The sequence below is a fragment of the Procambarus clarkii genome, chromosome 2 (assembly GCF_040958095.1).
Source record: "Procambarus clarkii isolate CNS0578487 chromosome 2, FALCON_Pclarkii_2.0, whole genome shotgun sequence".
Taxonomy (NCBI): Eukaryota; Metazoa; Arthropoda; class Malacostraca; order Decapoda; family Cambaridae; genus Procambarus; species Procambarus clarkii.
Window position 1 is genome coordinate 51,406,986 of NC_091151.1, and position 12,456 is coordinate 51,419,441.

Below are 12,456 nucleotides of genomic sequence, written 5' to 3' on the forward strand. Positions count from 1 at the left end.
TTAGAAATATTCCATGGACAAATAACATTTACACGCAACTTACTATCCCTTAAACTCCTTCACTTTTCTATCGTGACCGACATATAGCCCTAAGTCCAGAGGATTAACTACACTCTAGTAACAACGCCTCTGACTTAGACTAATACAACAGGGAATAACAAAACTTAACGTACGCACTTAGCCTAATATGCAAGAAAACGCTAAACACTTGGGAAAAATTTTAACCGGGGATTGAATTTAGGGGAAAAAATTAATCTAGAACAACGCAAATAAACTGAAATTACTTTATAAATTTAAGTATACTTAATTCAAAAAGGCACTCGACTTAATCTTATAATTGCTCCTACCGGCTCGCCGTACCACACCTAGCCTAGGGGCCACACCCTCTAGGTTCCAACAGAGCGACACGCAGCTTTCAGCAACAATTATGACTAGGGACGACTCAACCTCCACTAAGTGTGCGATCACTTAGTTGTTGAATCGCTGCTAGGTAGGTTACTAGTCCGTCCCTCGGAGGCCGCAACGCCCTTCACGGATTACGTTTTTCCTAGCGTTTTGGGTCGTCTAATAACGCCCTCGGACTATCTACTGGCGTCCCACAGATATATCCGCCCCCGACAGCCCTCAAGGAACTGCTGTTGAGAGTATGGCGGCTCCCAACACCTCTGAATTAATTGCAATGGGTCGAGTATGGTACCCAGTCCAATCAACTCGGAGCGGTCTCCTTTTCAATAAATCTATTTTAACAGCCTAATCTTACTAACTAAACCTTAATCATATCAGCCCGCATGACCCAAGATTCGCCAATCCCCACTCAAACGCACTGTTGTGGGGCGCACTGCTAATCCTGGCCCGCGGCTGTCTCCTTAGCATCCGCGCACGTGTTCGAACGGCTAGACGCGTGAGCCTTTCAACAATTTCAAACAAAATTGTTGAAACCACCGCTGTGCACCATTGTAACACGGGTTAAGTTCCTCTCACTACTTCTCTTCCTTCTACTCCCTCTACCCGTATTCTTACTTTTTATTCTCTACCAAGGGACTCCAAAACTTTTACCAAAGCCAACTCCACGCCACGTGGTCCTAAGACGATTGACCGACTTAGGATTCTACACCCAGTATGACGTGACCTAGGCTCTGAGCAAAACTCTAGAGTCGCCTCTACGCTGCCACCACCAGACCAGTAACACAAGAGCAATGATCGAGGTCTGGATCGATCACGCTAATTAATCAACCTAGGGGCTTGATCCCCACTAGTAGTTTATAACCTCGGAAACTTGAGTGTGGAATTAATTAGATGGGGATGATGAATTCCGATCCGATGTTAGAATCGGCGCCCAATCCAACTCTGCCTCGTGTGGACCACGTGACCAGGACAAGTGTACACATAAAACACATGGAAACGATAAAAATGCAAATTCTTAACTTAATTAATTTATTAAAAGAAAACTAAAACAAAAAGCTAAATATGTTCACTCCCTGTCACTTTAACACTCCCTACTTGACCTGAATGGCAAATGAGACTATTTCTATACATAACCATAGCAACTATACCTCTATGTTTTCCAGCTAAGATGTTGGGCTGGTCTCGGGGAGAGGTAAGATGTTTGACCTCTCCCAGCTGCTTCCGTGACCACACTGACTTGTCCTCGTCTGGCCTAGCCCAGACTAGAACATTGTATCCTTCCGCCTAGTCAAAGTTTTACCAAGTTACTAGCCAGGTTTAAGTTATAACAATTAACCTCTGTTGTACTTAATTGATCCAGACTGGTTGAATTATTTTACTGAATTAAATTACAAACATCTAACGGCAGAGCTGTTCCCGATCACAAAAATGGTTATTAAAACTTTGAGAAATAGTAGACCTGTCAACCCCTGATGACCTATGACCGCCGGTCACTCCGCTTTACAAGTTAGATCTGATTCGTGACGTCACTGATGGTGACTTAAACTCAATAATTAGAATACTCTTGATATTGTACCCAGTACTATTATACAATACAATTTTAATGCAAAATGAATAAAGGCTAATTTTCTCTAAATTACTGAATACTATAGGATGGTTCATTATACGCAGCTATGAACAAAGCGTCGGTTATTTCCACCGCGAATTCCCCTGGGGGTCAGGTCACCATGCGGGCTCAGCTTCCCATTCTCTTTTGTCGATAAACCACTCTGGATAATTCTTACAACAGCCTAGTCTGTTACAAGGGCACCTTGTGAGGAGGTCCAGGGCACCTAGGGAGGAGGTCCTGGGCACCTTGTGAGGAGGTCCAGGGCACCTTGTGAGGAGGTCCAGGACACCTTGTGAGGAGGTCCAGGACACCTTGTGAGGAGGTCCAGGGCACCTTGTGAGGAGGTCCAGGGCACCTTGTGAGGAGGTCCAGGGCACCTTGTGAGGAGGTCCAGGGCACCTTGTGAGGAGGTCCAGGGCACCTTGTGAGGAGGTCCAGGGCACCTTGTGAGGAGGTCCAGGACACCTTGTGAGGAGGTCCAGGACACCTTGTGAGGAGGTCCAGGACACCTTGTGAGGAGGTCCAGGACACCTTGTGAGGAGGTCCAGGGCACCTTGTGAGGAGGTCCAGGGCACCTTGTGAGGAGGTCCAGGACACCTTGTGAGGAGGTCCTGGGCACCTTGTGAGGAGGTCCAGGACACCTTGTGAGGAGGTCCTGGGCACCTTGTGAGGAGGTCCAGGACACCTTGTGAGGAGGTCCAGGACACCTTGTGAGGAGGTCCGGGGCACCTTGTGAGGAGGTCCGGGGCACCTTGTGAGGAGGTCCGGGGCACCTTGTGAGGAGGTCCGGGGCACCTTGTGAGGAGGTCCAGGACACCTTGTGAGGAGGTCCAGGGCACCTTGTGAGGAGGTCCAGGGCACCTTGTGAGGAGGTCCAGGACACCTTGTGAGGAGGACCAGGGCACCTTGTGAGGAGGTCCAGGGCACCTTGTGAGGAGGACCAGGGCACCTTGTGAGGAGGACCAGGGCACCTTGTGAGGAGGTCCAGGGCACCTTGTGAGGAGGTCCAGGACACCTTGTGAGGAGGTCCGGGACACCTTGTGAGGAGGTCCGGGACACCTTGTGAGGAGGTCCAGGGCACCTTGTGAGGAGGACCAGGGCACCTTGTGAGGAGGTCCAGGACACCTTGTGAGGAGGTCCGGGACACCTTGTGAGGAGGTCCGGGACACCTTGTGAGGAGGTCCAGGGCACCTTGTGAGGAGGACCAGGGCACCTTGTGAGGAGGACCAGGACACCTTGTGAGGAGGTCCAGGGCACCTTGTGAGGAGGTCCAGGGCACCTTGTGAGGAGGACGAGGGCACCTTGTGAGGAGGACCAGGACACCTTGTGAGGAGGTCCTGGGCATCATTTGCATCCAAAATTCCAAGTGTCTCTTCCATTCGCCTCAAGCCGTTCAGCAATTCTTGAAGGATCACATCAATATCACGAAGAAGAGTGCATCAGTATCCTCAGAACTGTACACAAATGATCTCCATTTCAAGCAGCTGTCTGAAAATAAACTCCGGTGTTCCCTTGGTGTTCCTAATTTGTATTTGTGATCGAACGATGAGGTTCACGGCGCGGGAGGTCATTAGGCCCGAACTGGACTTGTTCTTCCCAAGTTTAAATTACTTTCCGATCTCAACCAGGCACCTCATGGAGGGAATTGTCAGGGGAAAGCTCCAAGCCATTACGACTATGTAGCACTTGGAAGGGGTCAGGATATTGATTTGGGATGGGACGGAGGAAAGGAATGGTAGCGACCACTTTTGGACGGTTGGGAATTGAGCGCCGACCTGCATGAAGCGAGACCGTCGCTCTACCGTCCAGCCCAAGTGGTTGGACAAGCACCTCACGGAGTAATTTTTTTTTCTTAACCCTGGTGAGTACAGCAGCAGTCGAATTTTTAATCCTGCTAGCAGGCTGATAGATCATGATATATTATACCTGGACATACATCATGGTAAATTATCCCCTCCTATAGTTCATGGTATATTATCCCTACCCGTACAACATGGTATATTTTCCCCTCCCATAGATCATGGTATATTATCCCCCCTCCTATAGATCATGGTATATTATCCCCTCCCATAGATCATGGTATATTATCCCCTCCCATAGATCATGGTATATTTTCCCCTCCCATACATCATGGTATATTATCCCCCCTCCCATAGATCATAGTATATTATCCCCTCCCATAGATCATGGTATATTATCCCCTCCCATAGATCATGGTATATTTTCCCATCCCATAGATCATGGTATATTTTCCCATCCCATAGATCATGGTATATTATCCCCCCTCCCATAGATCATAGTATATAATCCCCTCCCATAGATCATGGTATATTATCCCCTCCCATAGATCATGGTATATTTTCCCCTCCCATAGATCATGGTATATTTTCCCATCCCATTGATCATGGTATATTATCCCCTTCCATAGATCATGGTATATTATCCCCTCCCATAGATCATGGTATATTATCCCCTCCCATAGATCATGGTATATTACTTATCAATTTTCCTAAAAAATGATTGTTATAAGATTCTTCGTCTATCAGATATTTGACTGATGTTGGTGAAGCCTCCCACTGTAATGTTGGTGAAGCCTCCCACTGTAATGTTGGTGAAGCCTCCCACTGTATTGTTGGTGAAGCCTCCCACTGTAATGTTGGTGAAGCCTCCCACTGTAATGTTGGTGAAGCCTCCCACTGTAATGTTGGTGAAGCCTCCCACTGTAATGTTGGTGAAGCCTCCCACTGTATTGTTGGTGAAGCCTCCCACTGTAATGTTGGTGAAGCCTCCCACTGTAATGTTGGTGAAGCCTCCCACTGTAATGTTGGTGAAGCCTCCCACTGTAATGTTGGTGAAGCCTCCCACTGTATTGTTGGTGAAGCCTCCCACTGTAATGTTGGTGAAGCCTCCCACTGTATTGTTGGTGAAGCCTCCCACTGTAATGTTGGTGAAGCCTCCCACTGTAATGTTGGTGAAGCCTCCCACTGTAATGTTGGTGAAGCCTCCCACTGTAATGTTGGTGAAGCCTCCCACTGTAATGTTGGTGAAGCCTCCCACTGTATTGTTGGTGAAGCCTCCCACTCTAATGTTGGTGAAGCCTCCCACTGTAATGTTGGTGAAGCCTCCCACTGTAATGTTGGTGAAGCCTCCCACTGTATTGTTGGTGAAGCCTCCCACTGTAATGTTGGTGAAGCCTCCCACTGTAATGTTGGTGAAGCCTCCCACTGTAATGTTGGTGAAGCCTCCCACTGTAATGTTGGTGAAGCCTCCCACTGTAATGTTGGTGAAGCCTCCCACTGTATTGTTGGTGAAGCCTCCCACTGTATTGTTGGTGAAGCCTCCCAATGTAATGTTGGTGAAGCCTCCCACTGTAATGTTGGTGAAGCCTCCCACTGTAATGTTGGTGAAGCCTCCCACTGTAATGTTGGTGAAGCCTCCCACTGTATTGTTGGTGAAGCCTCCCACTGTATTGTTGGTGAAGCCTCCCACTGTAATGTTGGTGAAGCCTCCCACTGTATTGTTGGTGAAGCCTCCCACTGTAATGTTGGTGAAGCCTCCCACTGTAATGTTGGTGAAGCCTCCCACTGTAATGTTGGTGAAGCCTCCCACTGTAATGTTGGTGAAGCCTCCCACTGTAATGTTGGTGAAGCCTCCCACTGTATTGTTGGTGAAGCCTCCCACTGTAATGTTGGTGAAGCCTCCCACTGTAATGTTGGTGAAGCCTCCCACTGTAATGTTGGTGAAGCATCCCACTGTATTGTTGGTGAAGCCTCCCACTGTAATGTTGGTGAAGCCTCCCACTGTAATGTTGGTGAAGCCTCCCACTGTAATGTTGGTGAAGCCTCCCACTGTAATGTTGGTGAAGCCTCCCACTGTAATGTTGGTGAAGCCTCCCACTGTAATGTTGGTGAAGCCTCCCACTGTAATGTTGGTGAAGCCTCCCACTAATGTTGGTGAAGCCTCCCACCAATGTTGGTGAAGCCTCCCACTGTAATGTTGGTGAAGCCTCCCACTAATGTTGGTGAAGCCTCCCACTGTAATGTTGGTGAAGCCTCCCACTAATGTTGGTGAAGCCTCCCACTAATGTTGGTGAAGCCTCCCACCAATGTTGGTGAAGCCTCCCACTGTAATATTGGTACAGGCTACTACTGTGACAGCAGAGCGCAGGGTCGGGGGGGGGGGGAGGGGGGTGGCGCCACAGCAGAGCCCGTTGTCGGAGGTGGGGGGGGGGGCGGTGGCGCCACAGCAGAGCCCGGGATCGCGGGGGGGGGGGCGGTGCCACAGCAGAGCGTGGGGTCGGGGGGGGGGGCGGCGCCACAGCAGAGCGTGGGGTCGAGGGGTGGGGGGCGGCGGCGTCACAGCACAGTTCGGGGTCAGGGGCGGCGCCACAGCAGAGCACGGGATCGGGGGGGGGGGGGGCGGCGCCTCAGCAGAGCACGGGATCGGGGGGGGGGGGGGGGTGGCGCCACAGCAGAGCACGGGATCGGGGGGGGGGGGGGTGGCGCCACAGCAGAGCACGGGATCGGGGTGGGGGGGGGGGGTGGCGCCACAGCAGAGCACGGGATCGGGGGGTCAGGGGCGGCGCCACAGCAGAGCACGGGATCGGGGGGGGGGGGTGGCGCCACAGCAGAGCACGGGATCGGGGGGGGGGGGGTGGCACCACAGCAGAGCACGGGATCGGGGGGGGGCGGCGCCACAGCAGAGCACGGGATCGGGGGGGGGGTGGCGCCACAGCAGAGCACGGGATCGGGGGGGGGCGGCGCCACAGCAGAGCGCGGTCTCTGGCAAAGGGAAACAAACAAAACTAGGTCCCAAAACGTGTCGGTATTACAAATGGGATACCTGTAAACGTGGGACATCGGGAAGGACAAATGGGATACCTGTAAACATGGGACATCGGGAAGGACAAATATGTAAGTACGATCACCCTGGAAAGTGCAGAAATCTCCTTAGTACAGGTACATGTACCGAAAGCTGTGATTTTTTTCACCCAGAACTTTGCAAGAACTCCTTGGATAGGAAAGACTGCTTCAAGATAAAATGTCCATCTTTCATATAAGAGGTGCCAGACGAATAAATCTGACAGACCGCCACTATGAAAAGCGCCTCAACACTATTTACCAAGATGATTTTTTAGCAAGAGGAGAAGAAGAAGAATGGCTAAAAATGTCCACACTCTACCACCAACTCGGTCAAATGTTGGAGAGGACGCAAACACAGTGGCCTCCCTACCAGAGCCTCAGATATTAATTAATTTAACACCAAGTAAAGCATCCAGCACTTCCACAAACACGATAACATCATTTTTATTTGCTATATTTATTTATTTATATTTATTTATTGTTTATAGATATATTTATTTATATCCAGGGTATAAAAACACTCAAATCTAACGAAGTTCATTCTATAGATGGCCTCCTACGCGAGGTAAATGCAGTGTTTGTAGCCCTAACGGAAACTCACACCAAGGACTACCATTATGATGAAATATGGATCTCAGAGTACAGTCTTTTCAGATGTGACAGGAAACACAGGCTATAGGGTTAGGTCAGCCTCTACATCAAGGACACACTCGTCTGCACTGATCTGCTAAACACCACAAACGATATGGTGGAAGTGCTGATAGTCAAAATAGAGATCTTAAATGTAGCTATTATCCTTATAATAAATTTTGTTATTGTATGTAAGTCACCACAGGCAAATCCTCAGCAGTTTCAAGATCAACTAATGAAAAAAGAACACTGCTTACAAAATCTCACAAATCCAGCTCCAAACATCATCCTGCTTTGAGACTTCAACCTACGGCACCTGAAATGGAAGCACCTGGATAATACAGTTATATCAGAGAGAATACCAGGAAGTAGCATAAATGAACAGGCACATGCAAATGACCTGCTACGGATCTTCTTGAGGTTATCTTGAGATGATTTCGGGGCTTTAGTGTCCCCGCGGCCCGGTCCTCGACCAGGCCTCCACCCCCAGGAAGCAGCCCGTGACAGCTGACTAACACCCAGGTACCTATTTTACTGCTAGGTAACAGGGGAATAGGGTGAAAGAAACTCTGCCCATTGTTTCTCGCCGGCGCCCGGGATCGAACCCGGGACCACAGGATCACAAGTACAGCCTGCTGTCCGCTCGGCCGACCGGTGCCGGATGTGCGACAGATTTATTTGCCTTAAACCAGCAAATAATGGAACCAAGTAGAAACGAGAACACATTGGACCTCACTTTTACTAATAATGATGAATTTATCAGGAACATAATGATTACAAATATCTGTTATTCAGATCACAACCTAATTGAAGTTCTGACAAGCATGGGGAGTAGACCTGCACAACCAGTCCCGAGGCCCAGTGGAGGAGAATTCAGCAAATTCAAATTAAATATTAAACAGATTAACTGGGAGCAAATAAGCCAAGACCTCGCAGAAATAAGTTGGGAAGAATAGCTAGAAAATGCAAACCTGAACCAGTGCCTGGAAAAAATATACTCAGTAGCTCTAGAAATATGCTCAAACCGCATACCCCTACGAAAAACGAGGAAGAGATGCAGACTGAAACTGGAACGGCTTTCTCTCTATAGGCGAAAAAAACGAATTGCGGAACAACTTTAGAGTCACACGCTAACTCAAGAACGACAAAGGCTGGTGGACAAATAAAAACAATTGAACTAAAGCTACAAAATCATACAAAACATACAAAATCACAAGTACAATCATACAAAAGCAAGGAGAGGCAGAGAGAGCAAAAGGCTATCAGTGACATGGAGAGAAATCCGAAATATTTTTTCTCCCATGCAAAATCAAGATAAAAAACTTCATCTCTTCATCTAGTATCGGGCCCCTGCGAAAAGGAGATGGAACTTTCACAGTTGACATCAAAGAAATGAGCGAAATACTGAGGAATCAATATGACTGTTTTCAGCGAGCCACTAAACACACTAAAGATTCATAATCCAAATGAATTTTTCATGGATATGATACCAACATCAAATCGTATATCAGACGCCACCCTATACCCACTGGATTTTGAGGAAGCCATAAACAGTATGCCTATGCACTCTGCACCAGGCCCTGATTCTTGGAACTCCATATTCATCAAAAACTGTAAAAAACCCATTGTCGCAGGCCCTTCTCATCTTTTGGAGACAGAGCGTTATTCCTAACATACTAAAAACAGCAGATAGAAAATTACAGACCGATAGCACTATCCACATAATAAAACTCTTAGAAAGAGTGCTAAGAAGCAAGATCACAAAATACATGGAATCACAGCATCTCCATAATCCCTGAACAACATGGTTTCAGAACAGGGTGCTCTTGCCTATCACAGTTGCTGGACCACTGTTGTGAGGGGGGAATGGAATACCAAGCTAGTTCTTCTAGATTATGTTAGAGACTAGGGTGCGCACTAGCGCTCTAGAACAATAAGTTCACACACAACAAGCCCTTGTAGAGAGTCTGAAGAAAGCCCAAGCTGTTCATTAAGTCTATGTTGGAGGCTGTAACTGCTGTGTGGAAGGAGTTACAGCATTTTACATATTTTACCAAGAAAATGTGTGCAGAAGAGTGAGGTATAAGGAGGTACTTGAAACTGGAGCCAAAGTTCTTTTTTGGGGGGTGAGGAGGAGAGGGGGGGGGGGAAGTCCCCGTGCCTCCTTCAGCCTAGGTAGTGATGTCATCCCAGGCCTCCCTCGTCTACGTCACAGGTCACGTGACGAGGGAAAGAGCGGTAGTTGGCAGCGGCATCTCGTAGGCCTGCCGGCTTCGCTCTGATTGGACAAGACAAGGGGGTGGTGGTGGTAGGGGGGGGGGAGGCCAGCGTCTTGGCGACCCCAGTTTTTTCGCAGTTTCAAGACCATAGGACTGGTAAGTCAGGAAGAGAAGGATGGGGAGGATGCAGAAATCTTGACCTAGGAACTGGAGACAAGTCGAAGAGGGAGGAGAAAAGGTGGTGGTCCAACCACCGTGGGTGAGAATTGCAGCTGGTGCTGTGGTTTGGTGGTAGGGTGGAATTTCCATGGTTGCTCGCTAATGAGTCTTACAGGAGGCCGGGCTTCTCGTTGCGGTGTTCTTTACTGCATGTCGTCGGTGTTCTACTGTTTACCTGATTTTCTCAGGCGCACATTGTCGGTGTTGTTGTTCTTCCCAGGCTTCCTGGCCGGTCTGTGGGTCTTGCTTCTCGTTGACATGGTGAAGCTGTCGTTGGAGGTCGTGTTCTTCAGTTGTGTAGAGGTGCTTCCGTGGAGGTGTTGGTGTTCCAACCGAGACGTCGTCATCCGATGAGTCGGCTGACTCAGAAGCGGAGGCGGTAGATCTCGAGTTATGAGTCCTTGCACGTTGAGGCTCCATGAGCCCTGCCTCCGATGTAGATCGCTCAGATGGTTAGCACGTGAGAGGTAGAACTGTTGCAGTTGTCATCGGAGGAGGCGTCGGCGTCTGGGTGACTTGTGATGTTGTTGCAGGAGGAGCAGGCATTGTAGCTGTTGACAGTAGATCTGTCAGCAGGGCGGCGTTCACGGTGATGTCAGGGACCGGATCCGGATCGTGAGAACTTGAGGGTGAAGTGGTGATGTTGTAAACTTCCTCAGGAACGTTGAAAGTTGGAAGTCCATTTGCCTTGTAGAGAATATTTAGAATCCTAACATATTCCCGGGGGTTATTGCCAGCTATCATACTGGCCGCCTATGTCAAATCTTGTACTGTGCTGTAGAGTGAGTGGTTGAGGTTGGCTGGAGGTGGCGCCGGCTGGCTCGATGCGTTGCTGGTTGGTTGGGAGCTGGGCCCCCAGTGACTAGCAGTACCAGTAGCAGTTGTATGTACTCCCGGAATCTCTGGGAAAATGGCGGCTTGGACGTTGAAATTCGGAGTTGTGGTAGTCGCTGGTTGGTTGGTTGCCGCAGATGAACTGGCTCCGGTAGAAGATGAGGTTTTCTCCCTGTTCTTGATTTTTTTTCTACGAGGGCAACGAATGGAGATTGCTGGATGATCGCCCTTGCAAAGCAAACAGCACAGTGTTTTTGACTTGCAAATAGAATAGTGATGATTGGCTGAGCAGAGGCTGCACTTCTGAATGGGCTGTTGGCATTTGCTGGTGGAGTGGGTGTACTCGTAGCACCTGAGGCACTGGTTGATGTTGTGGATACGTTCCATCTTCACACGGAATGGGGGAACGTGAATGCCGAAGCTGTAAACCCCATTTCTGTTAGCCTGAGTAGCCGCCGCGACGGTCTCGATCAGTCAGCTTCAAGGAGCGATTTCCGTTGAAAAAGTGAGCTTCGTGGAGCCCTAAGCCCGGGATGGATTTCCTGAAGTCGCGCATGAATGCTCGAGCGTCTACTTCATCCTGTTCCACGATCCATTGGCTGAGATCATGGATGATGACAGAGCGTGCAACCAGGTACTGACGTGGGAAGTTGAGACGAAGGTGTTGATGCTGAAACAGCGCTGGAAAACAGAAGTTTGTTGACTTCCTCCTCACTATTGAAGTAGAAAAGTATGTCCGTGCCTTCCTGTTTGATGTCGTTGGGTGTCACTCCTGCAACGTCTTTAAAAAGCTGCAGGAGGGATGTCTTGGAGAACGGGTGTTTGTCATGGGGCGTTCCCCGGACCTTGTAGGATTTGGGATGCATGTGGACGAAGGATCTCTCTCTGAGACTTGAACTTCACTGAAGATGGCCTACCACCTTCACTCGGCATACAACACCAAGTTAAGGGTTGGGGTCTGACCATCGAGAGTGAAGAAAGTCTTGCTGCCTTATGTCCATGCACCCGGCGGAGCTTGGTGCAAGAGAGAGAGCTGGAGCAGCGAGAACACATCCGGCCGTGTGATCTGTGATCGTAAGAGCCCGGCCATAATTTCAGTCTAGGATCAGCGTTGTCTGGGGCGAGGTGTCCCCTGAGGGGGCGAGGTGTCCCCTGAGGGGGGCGAGGTGTCCCCTGAGGGGGCGAGGTGTCCCCTGAGGGGGCGAGGTGTCCCCTGAGGGGGCGAGGTGTCCCCTGAGGGGGCGAGGTGTCCCCTGAGGGGGTGGCCCGTCTGCCACCTCAGGGCGCCTGACAGCTGAGTGGACAGCGCTTCGGGTTCGCAGTCCTGAGGTTCGATCCCCGATGGAGGTGGAGACAGATGGGCAAAAAGTTTCTTTCACCTTGATGCTAGTTACCTAGCAGTAAATAGGTACCTGGGAGTTACACAGCTGCTACGGGCTGCTTCCTGTGGGTGTGTAACAAAACAGGAGGCCTGGTCGAGGACCGGGCCGCGGGGACGCTAAGCCCCGAAATCGTCTCAAAATAACCTCCACCACCGTAACGCCTTCTTACTCATCAGTTTCCCTTATCCCTATGGTGACCCCGCTATCGTGGATCGTGCTTGGATCCGATCTGATCGATCGTGGGGAAAGATATTAATGAATTGAGAAAGGACTCTTTCTCAATTCCTTAATATTGT

General features: G+C 49.6%; 1 protein-coding gene across 1 annotated transcript; it reads right to left on the bottom strand.

Moving 5' to 3' along the window:
* Nucleotides 1-4,537: 4,537 nt before the first annotated feature.
* LOC138366607 (ice nucleation protein-like) lies at nt 4,538-10,364 on the bottom strand. Its single transcript, XM_069327667.1, has 2 exons — nt 10,120-10,364; nt 4,538-6,002 (listed from the first exon to the last, which is right to left on the bottom strand). Exons 1-2 carry the CDS (start codon nt 10,362-10,364, stop codon nt 4,538-4,540), a joined length of 1,710 nt encoding a protein of 569 aa, XP_069183768.1.
* Between the last annotated feature and the right edge of the window lie 2,092 nt (nt 10,365-12,456).

What these genes read in the sequence shown, in the direction of transcription:
- LOC138366607 (XM_069327667.1), bottom strand. Translation starts at nt 10,364, where the DNA reads ATGGAGCCTCAACGTGCAAGGACTCATAACTCGAGATCTACCGCCTCC. An exon ending in TGTGCGCCTGAGAAAATCAG is followed by an intron (nt 6,003 to 10,119) that starts GTAAACAGTAGA and finishes CCAACATTACAG; the next exon opens with TGGGAGGCTTCACCAACATT.